The 23,600-nt window shown below is 40.9% G+C and overlaps 1 protein-coding gene across 1 annotated transcript in view; it reads left to right on the top strand.

The window, feature by feature from the left end:
- DNAJC5B (DnaJ heat shock protein family (Hsp40) member C5 beta) overlaps window positions 1-23,306 on the top strand; it is a 98,847-nt gene extending 75,541 nt beyond the window's left edge. The window contains exons 5-7 of the mRNA XM_013969158.2: window positions 5,579-5,792; window positions 10,146-10,317; window positions 22,973-23,306. Coding sequence (XP_013824612.1) covers window positions 5,579-5,792; window positions 10,146-10,317; window positions 22,973-23,067 — 481 coding nt within the window. The 3' untranslated portion in view covers window positions 23,068-23,306. The remainder of the gene's footprint in view (window positions 1-5,578; window positions 5,793-10,145; window positions 10,318-22,972) is intronic.

The following is a 23,600-nucleotide window of genomic DNA, read 5'->3' as shown; positions in this document are numbered from 1 at the left end:
AGACAAATATTTGATATCACTTATATGTGGAATCTAATTTTAAAATGATACAAATGAACTTATTTACAAAATAGAAACAGATTTACTGACTGACTTTGTTTGAAAATGAACTTATGGTTACCAAAGGGGAAACAGAGTGGAGAAGCGTAAGTCAGGAGTTTGGTATTAACATCCACATACTACTATATATAGTACTGACTTCCCTGGTGGCTCAGATGGTAAAGCATCTGCCTACAATGTGGGAGACCTGGGTTCAATCCCTGGGTCAGGAAGATCCCCTGGAGAAGGAAATGGCACCCCACTCTTGCCTGGAAAATCCCATGGATGGAAGAGCATGGTAGGCTACAGTCCATGGGGTCACAAAGAGTTGGACATGACTGAGCGACTTCACTTCACTTCACTTCACTACTATATATAAGACAGATAACCAGGAAGGACCTACTTTATAGTACAGAGAACTCTACTCAGTATTCTGTAATAACCTATATGAGAAAAGAATCTAAAAAATAATGAATATATGTTTAGATATAACTGAATCACTTTGCTGTACACCTGAAACTAACACAATTTTGTAAATCATCTATATGTCAATAAATTTTTAAAAAACAGACTGGTAGAGAGTAGCAAGTAGATCTCACCAGAGTGGTATATGGTGTAAGGGAGAGAATTGGGCACTACAATTCTTGGAATTATTCCACTGCCTCAAAATAGGTAGATCTTAGGAGCCTTTGATAATTACAACTATAAATTCATATTGATCTTATCTCCCATTCACTGAATTCATTATGCTTTTCAGTTGAAAGCTGTTATTGGATTTTGAAGTGGAAAGTACAGGTATTGATGCTATTTCTAATGTTAGTTATTACTCAGTCACTAAGTCACGTCCAGTTCTTTGTGACCACATGGACTGCAGCACGCCAGGCTTCCCTGTCTTTTATCTCCCAGAGTTTGCTCAAACTTATGTCTATTGAGGCAGTGATGCCATCCAACTATCTCATCCTCTGTTGTCCCTTTTCCTTCTGCCCTCAATCTTTCCCAGCATCAGGGTCTTTTCCAGTGAGTCAGCTCTTCACATCAGTTGGCCAAAGTTTTGGAGTGTCAGCTTCAGCATCAGTCGTTCCAATTAATATTCAGAGTTGATTTCCTTTAGGATTGACTGGTTTGATATCCTTGCAGTCCAACGGTCTCTCATCAGTTTTCTCCAACACCACAGTTATATATGTATGTACACACACACACACACACACACACACACACACACACACATATCAGTATTAGTTACATATATATCAGTAATCAGTAATATTAGTTATAGCCATATAAGATTAACAGTGATTAAGAGTATAGAAAGATTTGGAATTAAAGGTACACATTCTGATTGAACATTATTATCAGCTTTAAGTATGAAATGAGAAATTACAAGAAAGATCTGTAAAATGAATAGGCAATGTTGGCTTCCCTGGTGACTCAGCAGGTAAAGAATCTGCCTAAAACACGGAAGACCTGGGTTTGATATCCAGGTTGGGAAGATCCCCTGGAGAAGGGAATGCCTACCCACTCCAGTATTCTGGCCTGGAGAATTCTGTGGACTGTATAGTCCATGGGGTGGTAAAGAGTCCACACGACTGAGTAACTTTTACATCACTTCACTTCATATTTAAATGTACTTCAAGCATCCCTCTTTTTACCCTAAATTCCATATGTGTTTTCCTGATGTATGGACAAGGAGGTGAGTCATTAATCTTGACTGTGTGACTTTGGCAATTGTGTGAGTTGTGTGACTTTGGTAGCTGCCTCTGTTAGCCATACTTTCTGAGGATTCCTCGGAGCCAAGAGCATCTGCCAAGACGAGTCAAAATGCTGCTGATGACAAGGAATTGGATTTGTTACAGATGGAAGTGCTCCAGCCTCTGAATTTGCCAACTTCATTGTTAGAGGAATGTGATAAATGGTTGTGTGCCTCTGCCCTTGTAAGCTGACAAAGATCCAAGCAGCTTAAAATGATAGGCTCCACTGGCTAAGTCTTGGGCAGTGGGCCATCCATCTACAACTGAACCCGAGAAATAAGAAGTATATATAAAGAGACATTTTCCAGGTGTTTTTTTTTTTTTTTTTTTTTTTCTTTTAGGCCTTTGCATTTGGTTGTCCTGGACACGATCTCTGGAACTGGGAGGGGGAAATGCTGCAATTGTGTTCCAGGGCATGGAGTGAGAATTCCAGGAATACTGAGCCATTAAAATGAAAGTGCTTCAAGAATCCACTTGAGGCTTTTTGATAATGATTTTTGTATTATTGAAGTTTGAGGACTTTTTTCTTCCTTCCTCCCTCTCTACTCTAATTTGGTAGTGGGTCATTTAAGACAGCAAACTCTAAACTCTTAACTATTAAAAGAGCATAAAATTTTTTTGCTGGAGCTTAAAAATGCTTAGGGAAAGGAACTACATGAGTAGTATGTATTATTTTTTAATAACAACAAAAAAAGAATTACCTATAATCCCAGTTAAGTGTGGTTATAACCTTCCATTATTCTCTTTACTTATTTTTCTGCTATATTTTCCCCATAAAAGGCATATTTACAACAGTCTGTGTGCATATGCACATATGTGCATGTGTACATGTATAATGTGTCTATGTGTGCTCACTAAATCCAGCAATCACAGTCATCATTGCATGTGACCTGTCAATGGTACTTGACACAAGTGACCACTCTCTTCCTTGAAATACTTCGTTCACTTGGATCCCAAGATCCCATATTCTCCAAATTTTCCCTTCTGTACCATTGGTCTTTCTTTCTTCTTCTCTTTTGTGTTTCTTCCTTCCCAAAACTCAGCCCTTGGACTTATCTTGGATCCAACTCTCTTGGGAATCTTTTCCAGTTTCATGGCTCTAAATACCACCTACCTGCGGAGAACTCCCAAATGTACATCCCCCAGAGTAATTCTCATTTGAACTCTAGGCTCATATATCTCTACTCCATTATACTTGGAAGTCTAACAGGCATCTCAAAGGTGTTCAAATAGCACTCTGAATCCTAGCAAACCATTTACTACTGAAAAAAAAAAAAATCTCTTGCCAACTTTTTAAATAGTAACTCCAAACTGCCAGTTACCTGAGCTGAAACTTTGATGCTATCCTTGATTCCTTTCTTTCACATCCCACACCCAATCCATCAGCTAGCCCCCAAGATGTATCCAGGATCTGACCACTTCTAACTAATCCACTACCACACTGGTCCAAACCACCATGAACTTCCCCTGAAAGAGTCTCCTGCTTTTGCATTAGTCCTCGCCAAGACTTGAATGATTCTTCTAAATTTACATTCAGATCATAACCACTTTTCTTCTCCACTTTTCTTCTCAAAACACTCCCATATCACCCAGACCAAACGCCAAAGTCCTTGCAATGTCTTATTAACATCTGCTGTGTCTTACTTTTAAAATTTAAGAATATGTAGGAGACAGTATAGTGCTCGGGGTTAGATTGCCTGTGTTCAAAGCCTGGCTCTTAGCTGTATGATGCTGGGCTTCCCTGGTGGCTCAGGAGTAAAGAACCTGCCTGCAATGCAGGAGCTGCAGGTTCAATCCCTGGGTCAGGAAGATCACCTGCTGAAGGAAATGGCAACCTACTCTAGTATTCTTGCCTGAAAAGTCCCGTGGACAGCTCATGGGGATGCAAAATAGTTGGACAGGACTTAGGGACTAAACAACAAAAACATGACATTGGGCAAGTTACTTAGCCTCTCATCTCAGTGGCTAAATTTCCTCATTGTAAAATGGGATTATCATAATATTAATCTCATAGAACTGTGGTGAAGATTAATGAATTAATATTTATAACATGCTTATAATAGTGCTGGCATGTAGTAAACATTATAAATTTTTTAAAAATGACAAAATTGGCATTTTTGTGCTATTAGCAGAAGATTTTATCATAAATTTTGCACATAAAAAAATGTCTGCAGTAAGAATTTATAGATACCCCAAACATCTCTCAAAAAATAAGGATGAAATGTGTTTGGTGAAATAAATTTAAAATGAACTATAGGGTCACAGAGTCGAACATGACTGAAGCGACTTAGCACAAATGCATGCATCATTGTTTTATTATTCTTGTTTATTCTGAGTTCAGAGTTAGAATTTGTTATACACCATGATTTATGTTTTTAAACATTTTGGTGCTTTTTAAGCATCCTGATGCTAAATTGCTTATTCATTCACCTACTTCCTAACCAGCAATGCTTTAATTCCTAAAATAGGTGTGTGTTTTTTTTTAGTTTATTGTATAGATTGGTTTCTAAGATACACTTTATTTATTTATTTATTTTGCTCTACTTATGCCTTTTATTAATGCATTGAGGTGAAACAATTCAATCTACACTGATAAACAAAAGCTTAAGGTGCATTCCTACATATACCTATTAAATATTATGGGTACAATAGGGAGAGTAAGTCACGTGGAATTTCCATAGACAGTCATACAATTAACTGATTTTGTAGAGGAAAAAATACTACAGACTCAATACTGAACAAGGCTTTTATCAATTTAAATCTGTCTTTGGAGGGAGGGGGGACAGAGTCCCTAGCCAGAGCCTGATCATCATAGCTCAGTTCTTACATCCATTTTATACTTCTAATACTTCATTATAACTGAAGAATAAAGAATACTCACAAACCACCCACCTCTGCACAATACACACACACAGCAACACAACATATATTCATACTCTTCTGGAATTGCCTTATGATCCACAGAGGAGAAAAGGCCTTGGACTCACAAGAAAACTTCTACAGATTATTTCAAGTGAGAAGACCTCTTTGAAAAGAGGTCAAATACACATTTGAATACAAGGTAAGTCACAGTGTTTGCCCATAAAAACAAAAAGGAGTTAGGATTTGTGAAAAAATTGTGAATAGGTCATAAAATTTATTCAAGAGTATATAAATGAGAGATTTTTTTTTTAAAAACTTTTTATTTTGTATTGAGGTATATATAACCTATTAACAATGCTGTGAATAGTTTCAGGTGAACAATGAAGAGACTCAGCCATACATAAACATGTATCCATCCTCCCCAAAACTCCCCTCCTGTTCAGCCTGCCACATGACATTGAGCAGAGTAAGATTTCTTTTTTTGACAGCTGAGTTTAACTTTTAGAATATGTGGTGTGACATTTTGTTAATTCTGGAAAAGTCTTGCGGTTCTAAACGATATTGTGGTATAAACTGGTCCTATTGCTGGAACTCTTACAGGCCTCTGCATGTTGAGGTGGACTACACATGAACTTCCAGGGAAAAATAAACATCAATTTTTTGCCAATAGCAAAATCTCTCAGATTCAACAACTATGCAGCTATGGAGAATTCCTTTGAGGATGTGAGGGGGAAAACAGTACTATTGAGCCTATATGTTAGAAACACAAGTTGACAACAAAACCTTGCTTAAATCAATATTATTGTGAAATTTATCATGTCATGGTATTTACATGTGTAAAAGATGGACAAATGAATAATGCCCTTCTAGAATGTCATTGTAATTCCTGTTGAATAACACTTTTCCTCACTTCTTTTTAATTTTAAAAGAAAATTGGCCTTAAAACATCATCCAGACAAGAATCCAGATGATCCAGGGGCTGCTGAAAAGTTTAAGGAAATCAACAACGCCCACACAATTCTTACTGACATGTCAAAAAGAAACATTTATGACAAATACGGATCACTGGGACTCTATGTGGCCGAGCAATTTGGAGATGAAAACGTTAATACCTACTTCATGCTGTCAAGCTGGTGGGCAAAGGTGAATTGGATTTTTTGTTTCCCTTGAAAAAAATTTCCTGAAAGGTCATGATATTATTCACTCTTAGACTCCATCTTAAAGGAAGCCTAACCTTAGTATATTACTAAACTCTTATTAATAAAAGAGCTATCACTTGGACTGAAAGCTGTTATGATATTTAAGGATTGTTTTTGCTTTAGCTTACCAAATGATTATAAAATACAGCATGACTTAAAATACTTCTAGACATTAATTATGTTTGAATTTGAAGCTTCGGGTTAATTCTGACTGCCCTCCCTACTCCCATAATGACTAATTAAGAACTGAATCATTGCTGAAAACCAAAAATAATTAGCATGACAACTGTTTAAAAATTATTATGGGACAAATTCAGCTATGTACCTTCTTATCTATAGCACAGGCTACATCAGTGAACACAATGCTAAGGAGAATGCATGGAAATTATGTCATAGGTTCATGTGAAGCCTGATGTGGGGTAGTGGAGAAGGAAATGAAGGGGAAAGGTGAGAATTAAGTAGTGGAGGACACTGAGTTGGAGAGACAGAGAGGAAGAGAGAGGGAGAAAAAGGATATATAGTCAAGAGAAAGGCAGAGAAATGCAGCATTGTTAGGACTTAGTGCAATCAGAATTGACTTTTGACAGTAGGGTGATTTCCTAGGAATTCCTCATATAGTCATGTTTGATGATAGTTTCATATTTGTTTACGAGTATTCAAGGCTTCCCAAGCGGCGCTAGTGGTAAAGAATCTGCCTGCCAGTGCAGGAGCCACAGGAGACCTGGGTTTGATCCCTGGGTCTGATCCCTGGGTCAGGAAGATCCTCTGGAGTAGGAAGTGGCAACCCACTACCCCAGTATTCTTGCCTGGAGAATCCCATGGACAGAGGAGCATGGTGGGCTAGAGTCCATGGGGCCACAAAGAGTCAGACACAACTAAGCACACACACACATGAATATTCATATCCTTATCTTCTGATTACCATATATTTACATTTAAATCATACATATAGTCCACTGGCATCTTTTTTTTGGACAGTTCATGTACATGTAGTAAGTTTACGGTTCATATATCTCATGAAATCACATGAACTCCCATGTAACATGAAATCACATGTTACAACTCAATTCACATGAGTTGTAACAAATAACTTAAGAAACTGCAGATCTCCAGAGCAGGAGTCATATTCAGTAGTATTCTGACTGCCACCTTATTCCACAAAAATAAATCTTGCTAAATTGAGTGGTTGTACATATGCAGGATGAGAGAGTATATCCCTGGTGGCTCAGACAGTAAAGAATCTGCCTGCAATGCAAGATACCTGGATTTGATCTCTGGGTCAGGAAGATGCCCTGGAAAAGGGCATGGCAACCCACTCCAGTGTCCTTGCCTGGAGAATCCCATGGACAGAGGGGCCTGACAGGCTACAATCCATGGGATCAAAAAGAGTCAGACATGACTGAATGACTTACACTTTCACTTTCATGGGGAGAGCAAGTCTGCAGCCTAAAGCCTCCTTCGCCTTCTACAGTCCTCAGAATTCCTTTTCTTGGGGATAAGTGGGAGTCCCACTGAAACCCCCTTTCTTTACTGTTGAGGACTTGGGAGGGAGACAAATTTCTGCCAAGAGGACGTGGAACTTGGAATGAGAATGTAAATACTGTCAATGTCATTTATGATGATAGATTGAACGTTTATGTAAAATACAGGTTTCTGTGGGCTTACCTAGGAACCTAACCTCCAGATATGACATAATGTCCATGGGAAGATATGTCCAGAGTTCTAGGTAATTACACACTAGTACCTGATTGCATATTGGAGTCTACCTGGATAAAAAGGAGAATCAATTCCCTTGTCCAGGAAGTTGACAAAATTCATAGAGTTAAGCAGAAGCTGTAAGTAGTATAAGACATATGTGTGCTAAGTTGCTTCAACCCTTTGCAACCCCATGGACTGAAGCCCACCAGGCCCCTCTGTCCATGGGATTCTCCAGGCAAGAATACTAGAATGGGTTACCATTTCCTCCTCCAGGGTATCTCCCCAACCCAGGGACTGAACCCCCATCTCTTATGTCTCCTGCCTTGGCAGGCAGTTTCTTTACTACTAGCACCACTTGGGAAGAACAGTGTAAGAGATATACATAAAATAATTCCTGATGTGGTTCTTTAAAAATAAGGCTACAAAAAAATCTACCTTCCCTTCTGTTTGTGCCAAAGCCTCATTGCACAGTATCCATCAGAGTGCCCCAGCACATGATGATCATGTTTTAAGTATGTAGTACATGTATGAATCAGTATACCAATTTGAAAATGTGTATTTTAAAAACAATGAACACCTACTTGTATCTTATACTACACTAAGCTCTGTGAGGATAAGGCAAGGTTATTTCTGAAATAGGCAAGCAATCCAGCTGGAATAACTAAAGAACAAAACATGCATTAAAGGAAATTTTCAGAGAAGAGAAAAAATTTGGGAATGAAATAGGAAAAGCAAAAAAGGACAACAGTAGGTAAAGAAATGGGTAGCATGTTGGGGAAAACAGCTCCAGAACACTACACAGGAGGGTCTTAGAGGCTGTTGGTGAGGAGGAAGCTTTTTTGTACTTTCCAGACTAATTTAAGAAATTTACAACTCTATGAAAATGCAGAGAATCCACAGCAAAAAAAAAAAAAAAACTATAGGTGTGAGGGTGTATAAAATCACTTCCGATTTCAAATAACATATTTTTAATAAAATCGTAAACTTATTTTGCTCAGTTAACAAAGATGGCCTTGTTTTCACTGCAGATTAGATTAGGAGAGTGTAATCTTTTAATCTTTAGCTATGGTGAACTAGTGAGGAAACTTTTTATATACTTGTGGGGAAATCCTGGTGTTGTGCACTAGGAGGAAAAAAATCATTTGTTTATCTACTAATCAATAATCAATCAATACATTCATTCATTCAGTAGGTATTTCTTGTCTACCACATGCCAAATACTAAACCCTGAGGTAGAGGAGGGATTAAAAGATGACTAATATATAGTTCCAGCCTTCAAGAGGCTCATGGTCTGAGACAGAATTATAAACTGATCACTGTCTTAAACTTTTCAGAATAACTGAAAAGTTTTGTCTTGTCAACAAAACAAGACTTCGGTGGACATTTGTACGGAGTATGGCTGGGGCACAGAGGAGGGAGTAATTGTTCTGGTGTGTGACTGCTAAGTCACTTCGGTCATGTCTGACTCTTTGAGACCCCATGGATATAGCCCGCCAGGCTCCTCTGTCCATGGGATTCTCCAGGCAAGAATACTGGACTGGACTGTTATGCCCTTCTCCAGGGGGAATTGTTCTGGGGGAGGTGGGCTTTCTGGAAAAATGACAGAGAGGATCGCTGAGATAAACTTACAAACGGAGTGGGTATCTGTTAGATGACTAGGGGGCGGGGCAGGGGATGTCCAGGCAGATGAGTCCATAGGGAGAGCAGAACTATGGCAAATACAGCAGGAGGGGAGCCATGCTGGTGCAGGGGAGGCATTGGGAGAGGCCAGACGACCACTAATAAGGAGCTCCCGCTTCTTCTAAAAGGCAAGAAGAGTTGCTGCATGGGTTTACGAGAACACGCATGTCAGAAAACTCCAGCAGTGATGTGTAGGCTGGGTTAGAGGCAAGAGTGGCCACAGGTAGGTCAGTTTTGAGGCTACTGAAGTGTCCAGAGCAGAAATAAGGAAAAGTGAAAGTGAAAGTCGCTCAGTTTTTTCTGACTTTTTGCAACCCCATGGACGATACAGTCCATGGAATCCTCCAGGCCAGAATACTGGAGTGGGTAGCCTTTCAGGATAAGGGGCTCTGTTCTAAAGCCCTACCACTCAGGATACAGATGATGGGGGTGGGGGAGGGTGGGGTGGTGCTGGACAAAGGTCCCGAGGAGAGAGACTGCAGGACTTGGTGACCGAGAGAATAAGGCGGCGGCAGGGCTGGCTATCCACGGCTCTTCTTTGGTGAGAGTGGTTCAGTGCCCGTGGTCAGCTCGCCTGACCGGTAGAGGGTACGCCTTCCAGTCTGTTTTCTTTGCCCTGCTCTTAATAATGATCACCGTGACTTAAGAGCAGAGAAGGAAATGTCATACCTCGTGACTTTGACTGCAAGTCACTTGTTCCTGGCTCGTTAGGCAAAACTTTATGAGAAATTTGTTTCCAAGGAAACAGAAAAGATAGTCCTCCACGGAATAAGGAATGAGGGTGAATATGCAGTTTGTGGGATGAAAACCGTGATGCCTCCATGTCTTTGGAGGTACATGGGCAGAACACTTGATTTCTGGGATCTCCTATACCCCTGTACCCCTCACCCCTATTTTGCTTTGCCTCTCTTTCCTCTAGACTCTGTTTGTCATCATTGGCCTCTTGACCGGCTGCTATTTCTGCTGCTGTCTGTGCTGTTGTTGCAACTGCTGCTGTGGACGCTGCTGGACTAAGTCACCGATGCCAGAAGAGGACTTCTACGTGTCTCCAGAGGATCTTGAGGAGCAGATCAAGACAGACATAGCAAAAGGTGGAGTGAGATGAGAATAGAGCAGTGGGTGCCCCTTCACGTGCCTGGCCAAGCACCAAGTCCCATGGTGATGGTCACTGCCAAAGTGAGAGAGATGCAACAACCAAACTGGGGGAAGAATCCCACAGACTTTTTCCTTTGGTACTTGTTTTGAGGAAGATAAGAGGAATTTATCTTTACCAGTTAACAGAAAAAAAGCACAAACTGACACTGAAAGAAGTCATGAGATAAGCTGATCACAAAGCAAAGGTTCATAGTCACATTATGAGAGAGTGAACCACAGATCCAGGGAGGTTGGGTGGGAATCCCAGGGTTAGGACAGCCAAGGTAGATATTTATCCCAGGAAAAGCACTTCAGTCTGTTAGTTTAGGTTTATGCTGTGCTCAGTCGTGTCTGGCTTGGACTATAGGCCACCAGGCTTCTCTGTCCATACGATTCTCCAAGCAGGAATACTGGAGTGGGTTACCATGCCCTCTTCCAAGGTATCTTCCTGACCCAGGGGTCAAACCCGTATCTCCTGTGTCACAGGCAGATTCTTTACTGCTGAGCCATCAGGGAAGCCCTATTATGTTAGGATCTCTATTCAAATAGAAGGGAATGGACATCAAGAGAAGTCAGCAACCCTTGACTTTCCTTCTTTTTGACTACTTTGAAAATGCATTTGGGTAAAACTGGTGGATGGTAGCCTTCCCTGGAAATTTGGCTTCCTTCATATCCACACATTCAGAGCTAGCTTCAAACCATGCTAGCATCAAGCGTGTCATCCTACAAATGGGACTGTTTGCTAAACTACCTCCATGTGTTTATCAGTGTGTATGCATGGCTATGGTATATTCCTTGATTCTTCAAGTTCACTCATTGAACAAAAAAAATGTAGAGAAAGGTGAAATCTCATAGAATTCACAACATCAAGAATACCCCATACTCCCTGGGAAACGCCTTTGTTTAAACAAACTGGAGTCAAACCTGCCATTGTCCTCTCTGTCTTACAGCCATAATGCCACTGTCATTTTCTCCTGCAGACTGGATCATTATTCTAGATAATAGGCTTTATCACTAAGTCACAGAGAAGCCTGGAAATAAAAGAACTACTTGATAATTCAGGCAGTGATCCCTGGATGAGGGCATGGCAACCCACTCCAGTATTCTTGCCTGGAGAATTCCATGGATAGAAGAGCCTGGTGGGCTATAGTCCATGGGGTTGCAAAGAATCAGGCATGACTGAAGCAATTGAGCAAGCACTCAGACAGTGATGCAGCACGCACTTCTGTGGACTGATTCTTTTGATGACAATGAAGCACAAATTCCATGACATGAGACAGAGCAGAGACTCTTTAAAGGTTTCGAGGTACTTTTAATTCCCTATCAAATATGGTACTAAGTAATATCCAATTATTACCCACCCTGAAATGGCAACCCACTCCAGTATTCTTGCCTGGAAAATCCCAAGGATGGAGGAGCATGGGAGGCTACAGTCCATGGGGTTGCAAAGAGTAGGACGTGACTGAGCGAGCGACTGAGCAACGATTCCAACTTAAAGGAGTCATGTGAACCTGGCTTGGTCTCAGACCATTTCAGGGCTGGGATATCAGAAGGGATGTCTATGCCAGCTGTGACTCCTTCCTATGGGGACCAGCAGGTGGCCAGTGTGGCAGATAGGGTTTGCTCCTACCATTTTTTATTACTGCCCCTGCAGTCAAATTGTAGGCCCATGGTGAAATACAATTACAACTTTCTTTTGCTTAATTTGGGATACAAAGGACACATATATAATGGGGCATACATACCAAAAAAGAGTAAGCAAGTTATTTTACTCGTGAACAGGTTAAACAGAAATATATATGTATAAACTCTTCTTTAGGAATGAACCATGGACTTTGACATAACTTGCTTAAGAATGATGAGCCCAGTGCACTTCCTTGCTGGTCCAGTGGTTAAGACTCCATGCCCCCAGTGCATGGGACACAGGTTTGATCCCTGGTTAGGGAACTAAGATCCTCCATGAGTAAAGATGATGAGACCAGTGCATTTTTCGCAACTGCTCTTTGGAGGGAGATGACAACCCACTCCAGTATCCTTCCCTGGAAAATCCCATGGACAGAGGAGCCTGGTGGACTACAGTCCACAGGGTTGCAAAGAGTCGGACACAACTGAGTGACTTCACTTTCACTTTCAAACTGACATTCAGCCCTGCCCATCAACAGAAAATTGGATTAAAGAATTAGTGAGCATGACCCCACCCATCAGAACAAGACCCAGTTTACCCCACAGTCAGTCCCTGTGAAGAAGTTTCCATAAGCCTCTTATCCATCAGAGGGCCAACAGAATGAAAACCATAAGCATAGAAAACTAACCAAACTGATCAAATGGACCACAGTTCAGTTCAGTCGCTCAGTCATGTCCGACTCTTTGCAACCGCATGAATCGCAGCACACCAGGCCTCCCTGTCCATCACCAAGTCCCGGAGTTCACTCAGATTCACGTCCATCAAGTCAGTGATGCCATCCAGCCATCTCATCCTCTGTCATCCCCTTCTCCTCCTGCCCCCAATCCCTCCCAGCATCAGGGTCTTTTCCAATGAGTCAACTCTTCGTATGAGGTGGCCAAAGTACTGGAGTTTCAGCTTTAGCATCAGTCCTTCCAGGGCTGATCTCCTTCAGAATGGACTGGTTGGATCTCCTTGCAGTCCAAGGGACTCTCAAGAGTCTTCTCCAACACCACAGTTCAAAAGCATCAATTCTTTGGCACTCAGCCTTCTTCACAGTCCAACTCTCACATCCATACATGACCACAGGAAAAACCATAGCCTTGACTAGACGGACCTTAGTCGGCAAAGTAATGTCTCTGCTTTTGAATATGCTATCTAGGTTGATCATAGCTTTCCTTCTAAGGAGTAAGCATCTTTTAATTTCATGGCTGCAGTCACCATCTGCAGTGACTTTGGAGCCCCCCAAAATAAAGTCTGACACTGTTTCCACTGTTTCCCCAGCTATTTCCCATGAAGTGATGGGACCGAATGCCATGATCTTCATTTTCTGAATGTTGAGCTTTAAGCCAACTTTTTCACTCTCCCCTTTCACTTTCATCAAGAGGCTTTTTAGTTCCTCTTCACTTTCTGCCATAAGGGTGGTGTCATCTGCATATCTGAGGTTATTGATATTTCTCCCGGCAATCTTGATTCCAGCTTGTGCTTCTTCCAGCCCAGCATTTCTCATGATGTACTCTGCATATAAATTAAATAAGCAGGGTGACAATATACAGCCTTGACATACTCCTTTTCCTATTTGGAACCAGTCTGTTGTTCCATGTGCAGTTCTAACTGTTGCTTCCTGACTTGCATATAGGTTTCTCAAGAGTCAAGTGGTCTGGTATTCCTATCTCTCTCAAAATTTTCCACAGTTTATTGTGATCCACACAATGGACCGCAGCCTTGCCTAACTCAAAGAAACTATTAGCCATGCCATGTAGGGCCACCCAAGATGGATGGGTCACCATGGAGAGTTCTGACAAAACGTGGTACACTGGAGAAAAAAATGGCAAACCACTTCCATATTCTTGCCTTGAGAAACCCATGAACAGTATGAAAAGGCAAAAAGATAGGACACTGAATGATGAAGTCCCCAGGTAAGTCGGTGCCCAATATGATACTGGAGATCAGTGGAGAAATAACTCTAGAAAGAAAGAAGAGACAGAGCCAAACCAAAAACACCCAGTTGTGGATGTGACCAGTGATGGAAGTAAATTCTGATGCTGTAAAGAACAATGTTGCATAGGAACCTGGAATGTTAGGTCCATGAATCAAGGCAAATTGAAAGTGGTCAAACAGGAGAAGGCAAGAGTGAACATCGATATTTTAGGAATCAGCGAACTAAAGTGAACTGGAATGGGTGAATTTAACTCAGATGACCATTATATCTACTACTTTGGGCAAGAACCCCTTAGAAGAAATGGAGTAGCCCTAATAGAAAACAAAAGAGTCCAAAATGCAGTACTTGGATGCTGTATCAAAAATGACAGAATGATCTCTGTTCATTTCCAAGGCAAACCATTAAATATCACAGTAATCCAAGTCTATGCCCGACCAATAAGGCTGAAGAAGCTGAAGTTGAATGGTTCTAGAAGACCTACAAGACCTTTTAGAACTAACACCCAAAAGAGATGTCCTTTTCACCATAGGGGACTGGAATGCAAAAGTAGGAAGTTAAGAGATACCTGGAGTAACAGGCAAATTTGGCCTTGGAGTACAAAACGAAGCAGGGCAAAGGCTAACAGAGTTTTGTCAAGAGAATACATTGGGCATAGCAAACACCCTCTTCCAACAAGAACAAGAGAAGACTCTACACATGGACATTACCAGATGGTCAATACTGAAATCAGATTAATTATATTCTTTGTAGCCAAAGATGGAGAAGTTCTATACAGCCAGCAAAAATAAGACTGGGAGCTGACTGTGGCTCAGATCATGAACTCCTTATTGCCAAATTCAGACTTAAATTGAAGAAAGTAGGGAAAACCACTGGACCATTCAGGTATGACCTAAATCAAATCCATTACAATTATAATGTGGAAGTGACAAATAGATTTAAGGGCCTAGATCTGACAGACAAAATGCCTGAAGAACTGTGGACAGAGGTTCATGACATTGTACAAGAGGCAGTGATCAAGACCATCCCCAAGAAAAAGAAATGCAAAAAGGCAAAATGGTTGTCTGAGGAGGCCTTACAAATAGCTGAGAAAAGAAGAGAAGCTAAAGGCAAAGGAGAAAAAGAAAGATATACCTATCTGAACACAGAGTTCCAAAAAATAGCAAGGAGAGATAAGAAAGCCTTCTTCAGTGATCAGTGCAAAGAAATAGAGGAAAACAATAGAATGAGAAAGACTAGAGACTTCTTCAAGAAAATTAGAGATACCAAAGGAACATTTCATGCAAAGATGGGCACAATAAAGGACAGAAATGGTATGGACCTAACAGAAGCAGAAGATATTGAGAAGGGGTGGCAAAAATACGCAGTAGAACTATACAAAAAAAGATCTTCATGACCCAGATAACCACAATGGTGTGATCACTCATCTAGAGTCAGACATCCTTGAGTGTGAAGTCAAGTGGGCAATAGGAAGCATCACTACGAACAAAGCTAGTGGAGGTGATGGAATTCCAGTTGAGCTATTGCAGATCTTAAAAGATGATGCTGTGAAAGTGCTGCACTCAACATGCCAGCAAATTTGGAAAACTCAGCAGTGGCCACAGGACTGGAAAAGGTCAGTTTTCATTCCAATCCCAAAGAAAGGCAATGCCAAAGAATGCTCAAACTACTGCACAATGGTACTCATCTCACATACTAGTAAAGTAATGCTCAAAATTCTCCAAGCCAGGCTTCAGCAATACGTGAACCGTGATCTTTCAGATATTCAAGCTGGATTTAGAAAAGGCAGAGGAACTAGAGATCAAATTGCCAATATCTGTTAGATCATCAAAAAAGCAAGACAATTCCAGAAAAACATCTACTTCTGTTATATTGACTATGCCAAAGCCTTTGACTGTGTGAATCACAACAAACTGTGGAAAATTCTGAGATGGGAATACCAGACCACCTGACCTGCCTCCTGAGAAACCTGTATGCAGATCTAGAAGCAACAGTTAGAAATGGACATGGAACAACAGACTGGTTCCAAATCAGGAAAGGAGTACATCAAGGCTGTATATTGTCACGTTGCTTATTTAACTTATATGCAGAGTAGATCATGAGAAATGCTGGGCTGGATGAAGCACAAGCTGGAATCAAGATTGCTGGGAGAAATATCAATAACCTCAGATATGCAGATGACACCACCCTAATGGCAAGCAAGGAGGAACTAAATAGCCCCTTGATGAAAGTGAAGAGCAGAGTGACAAAGTTGACTTAAAACTCAACATTCAGAAAACTAAGATCATGGCATCTGGTCCCATCACTTTATGGCAAATAGATGGGGAATCAATGGAAACAGTGAGAGACTTTATTTTTTGGGCTCCAAAATCACTGCAGATGGTGACTGCAGCCATGAAATTAAAAGATGCTTGCTCCTTGGAAGAAAAGCTATGACCAATCTAGACAGCATATTAAAAAGCAGAGACATTATTTTGCCAACAAAGGTCCATATAGTCAAAGCTTTGGTTTTTCCAGTAGTCATGTGTGGATGTGACAGTTGGACCATAAAGAAAGCTGAGCACTGAAGAATTGATGCTTTTGAACTGTGGTGTTGGAGAAGACTCTTGAGAGTCCCTTGGACTGCAAGGAGATCCAACCAGTCCATCCTAAAAGAAATTAGTCCTGAATATTCATTGGAAGGGCTGATGTTGAAGCTGAAACTCCAATACTTTGGCCACCTGACGCAAAGAACTGACTCATTGGAAAAGACCCTGATGCTGTGAAAGACTGAAGACAGGAGAAGGAGATGACAGAGGATGAGTTGGTTGGATGGCATCACCGACTCAATGGACCTGAGTTTGAGTAAGCTCTGGGAGTTGATGATGGACAGGGAGGCCTGGCGTGCTACAGTCCATGGGGTTGCAAAGATTCGGACACAACTGAGTGACTGAAAAGTTCTGAAAACTGACATTAGGTCATGTCAGGGGTCACTGGGATCTCCTATAATATCCATCAACCCAGTCCATCACTGGCAGAGAACAGAAGGGAGCAGTGACACAGGAGAGCACTGTCATTGTCAGCCAGTATGTCATCCTTATCTTTTCCTTTATAGCATGGAAACCAAAACTGGGTGAATTAAATCTAGATATCACAAATCCAGTGTTTCACTCTTCTCTGAAGAGCCACAGAGTCTTTCCTTTTTTAATTAGACAAAAGCTCCACCCAGTCATTTCAGCAGACCTTCTCTGTAGATTTCCTTTCTGGAACAGAAACACATACTCAGTGCCAAATGCCACCCAGGTTTCCTTCCTACAGAGTTGTTGGTGATGAATTTATGTGCCTGTCCTCAGTTCTGACACTCCAGAGCTACCAGGTCCATTGCAAAGGTCAGATTACAGACTAAGTGAATCATGAACCCTTTGACTGTGTTACTATAAGCCTTAACCAAAAGGAAAAGCTCTATTCTATTCTGAAGTATTTTAATGCACAATTATTCTAGGTTTTTGAGGGCCAGAAACTTAACACAATCTGTACAGTCCTTTTGGAGAAAAAAAAAAAAAAACCACAGAATTACAAATACAAAATTAGATCTAAAAGCGAATATCTATCATGAAAAAAAGAAATTACAAAAAAATTGCAAGGCTTAAAAACTCATAAACATCTTAAATGTCACAGATTTTGAAAAATAGCAATAGTTTAATTAACTGCCTGGCATACCTTTATAATACTCCCTGCCATAATTTCTGGGTATATCTTCTTTCATTGCCTCTTTATTTAATAGCAATTTCATTAACATCATTTACTGTAGGGGCAATAGAAAAATAATTGTCTTTCCTCTAGCTGCTGCTGCTGCTGCTAAGTCACTTCAGTCGTGTCTGACTCTGTGCGACCCCATAGACGACAGCCCACCATGCTCCCCCATCCCTGGGATTCTCCAGGCAAGAACACTCTAGCATGCCTGTTCAAAATTTGTTTTTTATTATTGGTAGATTAGAAAATTTTCAATTTTACATCTCATTATTGATAATGTTGTCTAACTTTTTAGGGATGTTGTCAAATTTAAGAAAACTCCTATCCAACTTATTTCATATATAAGATGCAAAATTTGGAAGAATTTTTCTACAGACCAAGTTTGAATACACATTTGAAACACTGTTGCCCCTCCATCACCTAATCCTTCCAGGATCAGAGCACAATGGACACATTCATAGAGTGTGACACCATGTCTGATGTGGATCTTCAAGTCTCTTAAACAATTAAATTGGGATGTTGAGTTACAGAAGTTATCTCTAAGGCCACGTCTATGCCAGTATGGCTAGCAGTAATTATACACAGAATTGCTACAAACCACAAAAACATACCCCATAGTTTCTGGTCAAGAGTAGTGGTACAGGGTGGCATTTGCTAGTAAAGAGGAGAGATTTACTTGGGTTATTGTGTGTTTCATCCATGCGAAAGGGTGTAACCCAACTTTTACCCTTAAGAAATGAAGGAAGTTCAAAATAGTGGCATCTTCAATAGTCTCTGCAAACTTTAGAACTTGTAGACTGATTCCCATCTCTTTCTCAAAAGTAAAATTCCGGTGGGTTTCTAGGAACACAGGGGAATTCTATTATTCTTATTAATCAACTAGGAGCAAAGAGAAGAGAGACAGTATCTTGGAGGGTTGCCCATCCCTCCCTTTTATCTTGGAAAATTTAAAGCTTGAAAGATAAAGGTAATGGCTATCACAAATTAGAAGTTCTACTTTGTGAAATTTTGAGCACTATATGTAAAAGAAGCTCATCTAGACTATACTCCTCTGTTAGATGAAGGATATAATGAAGTCAAAATTCTACCAGCCAAGAGGGCTACAGAGACCATCCTGAGACAGAACACTTTTCCCTAGGCCTGCGTGTGTTAGCGTGTGTGTGTGAGAGAGAGACAGACAGACAGACAGACAGACAGACAGAGATAGAAAGGAAGGAAGGAAGAAAAGAAAAGAGGAAGGTGGCATAGAAACAAGAGCATAAATGGAAACCTAGCTTCACTGAATACCCTGGCAAAGAGAACCAAAAATACAAAAGGTAAATTCAGTTTTGTTTTTTTTTCCAAGCACTGGTCTGCAAATGACCAATTAAAACCCTAAAATTTCCCTGTGGAGTCATAATTTCCCTATTTTTTTTTTTTGAAGGCAAGGGAATACGATATTTAAGGGAGAAGATGTTATAGTGTGCTGACCTTGGATCTAAAAACGTGAGAGTCAGTGCAGAGAAAAATCTGTTGACTGCTTAGCTGCTTCTGCCAGTCACCTGGATGAAGCCCAAACAAATTCACAGCCACTGAGCTGAAGAGGCCATATGGCTTGTAATTAGACTCACCCTCAGCCAAGATATTGAGACATTTATTACATTTACTATTCATTCATCGCACTTTACTGCCCAGTGAAAGGGCACCAAGGAAGAGATTAAATTCATCCTTCTTTTCGCCAGTCCCACTCAATCCCCTTCCTAACCATCCCCCAATCCAAAGGATCTGATTTCTAAAAATAATTTATGGAAAATAACTGTGGTGACTAGTCCAAAGCCCTTTGCTGATAAAGATTCTGCCTGCAATGAGGAAGACCCAGGTTCGATCCCTGGGTCAGAAAGAACCCCTGGAGAGGAAATAGCTACCCACTCCAGTTCTTGCCTGGAGAATCCCATGAACAGAGGAGCCTGGCTGACTATTGTCCACAGGGTTGCAAAGAGTAGGACACGAGTGAGCAGCTGACAGTTTCACTTTCTATATGAAAATATCAAGTAAGCATCACCGAGGTCCCGGGCCTGGGGAGCAGGATGAGTGAGTCAGCTCAGAATACTGCCCTAGAAGCAGTTCAAAGTGGACCCAAGGCTTCTTCAAAGTTTGCCTGCTAAGGTTCAGTGAGCAAATTTACTCGACAGGTTTATCAAGATAGTCTTTCAACCACAAACATTTATTGAGCACTTTTTGCTAGGGGCTAGAGCAAAGAAAGATGCCACCCCTGCGGTCTTAGACCTGACAGTCTAGCAGAGGAGATGGGAAGACAAATAGTAAAGAAATAATCACACAACAAGCTAGTTAACTTAGAGGTACAGTAACTGTGCCAGAGGAGAAGCACGGGGCTGTGACAATGAACACTAGGGGGCCTGACCCGGATGCAGGTGAGGACAGCTTCCCAGAGGGAGTGACACTTAAAGCTGAAAACTTTAAGGAGGAGAAGTTAAGGGGTAGGAGACTATGGGGATGGAGAATCCTAGAAGAGAGGAATCCTTTTTTTTTTTTCTTTAAGTATTTTATTTAAAAAATCTATTCATTTATTTGGCTGTGGGTCTTGCAGTTGCAGCACACAGGCTTAGCTGCCCCCAGGCATATGGAATCTTAGTTTCCCGCATCCCCTGCAATGGAAGGTGGATTCTTAGCTACTGGACCACCAAGGAAGTCCCAGAAGGGAGGAATCTTGATACTGGCACAGCGTTTGGCACACAATATCATTGTATGCTGTGGACAAGAGGGTAAATGGAGCTCTAGATGCTGGGCAAGGCGGGGATGGTCTTATTAGGCTGTTCTATTGCATAGTTTTTACCAAGAAATAGAATGAAGTAGAAGTTATGCAGAGATCATATTTGCAAATAACCCCAAACTGGGCTACATCCAGACAAGGGCTCATACCATCAAAGCAAAATGTGATAAGCAGAAAACAGCTGGAATCCTGAAAAGTTTGCTAGACAAGAGCAAGAGACGTAGGATTTAACTAGGAAGAGAGGAGAAGGAGTCGAGAGAAAACCCAGAAGATTCTGGGGAAGAAAAGCAAAAAGGTGGTATCAGTCACTCAGTCATGTCCGACTCTTTGTGACCCCATGAACTGTAGCCCACCAGGCTTCTCTGTCCAGGGAATGCTCCAGGCAAGAATACTGGAGTGGGTAGCCATTCCCTTTTCCAGGGGATCTTCCCAACCCAGGGATCGAACCTGGAGGTGAAATATTATTCAACCTTAAAAAGGAATGAAGTACTGAAAAATACTATAGGATGAATGAACCTGGAAACATTATGCTAAGTGAAAGAAGCCAGATGCAAAAGGACAAACACAGTATAACCCCATCTACATGAAATATCCAGATAGGTAAATTCACAGATGCAGAAAGCATATTGGTGGTTTCCAGGGCCTGGGTTGGGGGGCTGGGGGAAAGGAAGAGAGGAGGAACAGGTAACGACTGCCTAATATATACTGGGTTTCCTTTGGGGGAATTGTTTTGCAACTAGATAGAAGCAGTGAATTATATATTTAATATATTATGAATGTACTAACTTGTTCACATTAAAATGGTTCATTTTATGTTATGTGAATCTCACTTCAATTAAAAAATATCTGTAGTAGGGGAGAGGGGTATACCAAGAGTTGATTACAGAAAGAAGCTAAACACCCTTTCTTCAGAAAAGGAGAAGGTTCTTTGTTTCCTGCAAATTCACCCATGAGGCAAGGAGCAAAGGATACCACAAAGCATCAATATTCACGAGTGTGGGGAAACAGGAAAGTTGATCATCAGCCTTTATGCCAGCTACCTCGAGAACAGTACACTGTTAGTGGCTAAGACAGGAAAGGGCTTTGAATTACACAGTCCCATTTCAAGCCCCAACTCTGTTAGTTACTGGTAGAGATTTGGGGGGTGATTCACTTATTTTATCTGTTATTGTTTCTACTTATCCAGCATATACAAGCAAATATTACGACCTGATTATTGCCATTACCTGTAAGTTCTTTGCTTGCTGTTCCCTCTTCAGAGGTAACTCTTATCTTAAATCATGTTTGATCATTTTCCTTTTTAAATCTCAGTCTTATTGAGATGTTTACTTGACATACAACACTGTATGAGTTTGAAGTGTCACTGCAGGGTTTGAAGCCTTTCGGGGTCTGATTTAGCCTTTTGTTGTTTCTACTGGCTCTTACCCAGTGTTCACTGTTTCTATTTCTAACTTCCACTCACTCTCACCCCCTTCTCTCAGTCTCTCTCCTTCTCTTTCTCCTTATCTCTCCTACCTGTTTTAACTATGAGTTTATTTCTTGCAATTTGTGGGGGATTCTCTAAGGCTTGGGTTGAAGGTTGGGGCCATCCACTTCTGCTCAGTGCTTTTGCACTGGACCATTTCAAACTAAATTTTCAGCTTGAGGTTTCTTGGAACACATAGGTATTATAAACTTGGCCTGCCAAATTGTGTGCTCATTGACTTGCCAATAAACATTTTTTAAAAGGCTCTTCCCTGCTTCACAAAAACTCAAGACCAGCACGTTTCCTTGCAGATTTAGGAGTATGGTGACTTAGACACCACATAATCATCCAGGGTACTAGCTTTTTGTGGACTTGTGGCTTCTCTGTTGGCCCAGAAAGTAAAAAATCCACTTGCCAATGCAAGAGACCTAGATTTGATCCCTGGGTTGGAAAGATCCCCTGGAGTAGGAAATGGCAACCCATTCCTGTATTCTTGCCTCCCATGGACAGAGAGGCCTGGTGAGCTACAGTCCATGGGGTCGCAGAGTCAGACACAACTGAGCAAGTTACACTTCACTTACTTTTGTGGACAACTTCTATTAGACAGCTCACCTAAGCAAGCTCTGGGTTTTGACCTCTCTCCCAACCAGGGCCATATTTGCAATTATCCACTGCACAACTCTAGGAGGTACTTTTCATGCAGACTTAACACGTAGTCTATATGACATGGGTGGTGGCCCTGTCCTCATACTCACAAAATGGCAACTAAAGCTTAAGTTCATTGGTTTTAGAAAATTGCCTTGAGGTGAAAGTTGCGTTTAGTGCTTTGGTTTTAAAATGTTATAACTGAAAGAACTTAAATGAAGAATAAAGACTATAAATCCTCCCTTTTGAAGGCCTTTAAAAGGTAGGATCCTCAATATTTTAGCAATTGAATTGGCTTGCCAATCATCACTTCAACAAATATATCTACCACTTGCCCCCGTTAAAGGAAACATAACATGCTAAGAGGGTGCTTATTGGTTTTCTTTGTTTATTTTCAGATACGGACTTTCCAGTTGTTCTCCAGCCCACAAATGCAAATGAGAAAACACAGCTAATCAGAGAAGAACCTCGAAGTTATTGTACAGACTCTTAATATTGAGCCCATTGAGGGTCCACAGTACCTCCTCTTAGTTCAGCCATGTCTCCAAGTGTTCTTGCTGGGGGAGGAGAGGAGACATGAAATGCTGTGAACTTTTCCACATTTGTATTTTATCTTTAGGTTTAAGGAAAGATGACTGCTACATAATTTTCTCAGTATGCAGAGTCACTCTTTGAGTAGAATTCCTAATGGAAACACACATTCCATTTTGACGAATAAAGGCCTGAAGAGTTGTTTTATGCTCCTTGCCTGAGGTAAGACAGTGGCATTGGACAGACTTTTTGAGCCTTCCCTTTATATGAGCCAGACCTCAGTTCTCATAGTCTAAAGTTGTATTCTAAAACCAAAGCCACTTTTCATCTATTTAACTAAATGCAGTATTAACATCTGCCTTTAAATATCATCAGCAAAACATACATGAGAATTTAGGAGGAATTTCTTGTGTGTGTGTAGAGATTTTTCCTGTCATATACAATATGGCCACAGAAATATTTCAAGAGGCAGGAAGAAATTATTAGGTAAAGACA

The sequence above is a fragment of the Capra hircus genome, chromosome 14 (genome assembly GCF_001704415.2).
Source record: "Capra hircus breed San Clemente chromosome 14, ASM170441v1, whole genome shotgun sequence".
In the NCBI taxonomy this organism is placed as follows: domain Eukaryota; kingdom Metazoa; phylum Chordata; class Mammalia; order Artiodactyla; family Bovidae; genus Capra; species Capra hircus.
This window is presented reverse-complemented; position numbering and strand designations above follow the sequence as displayed.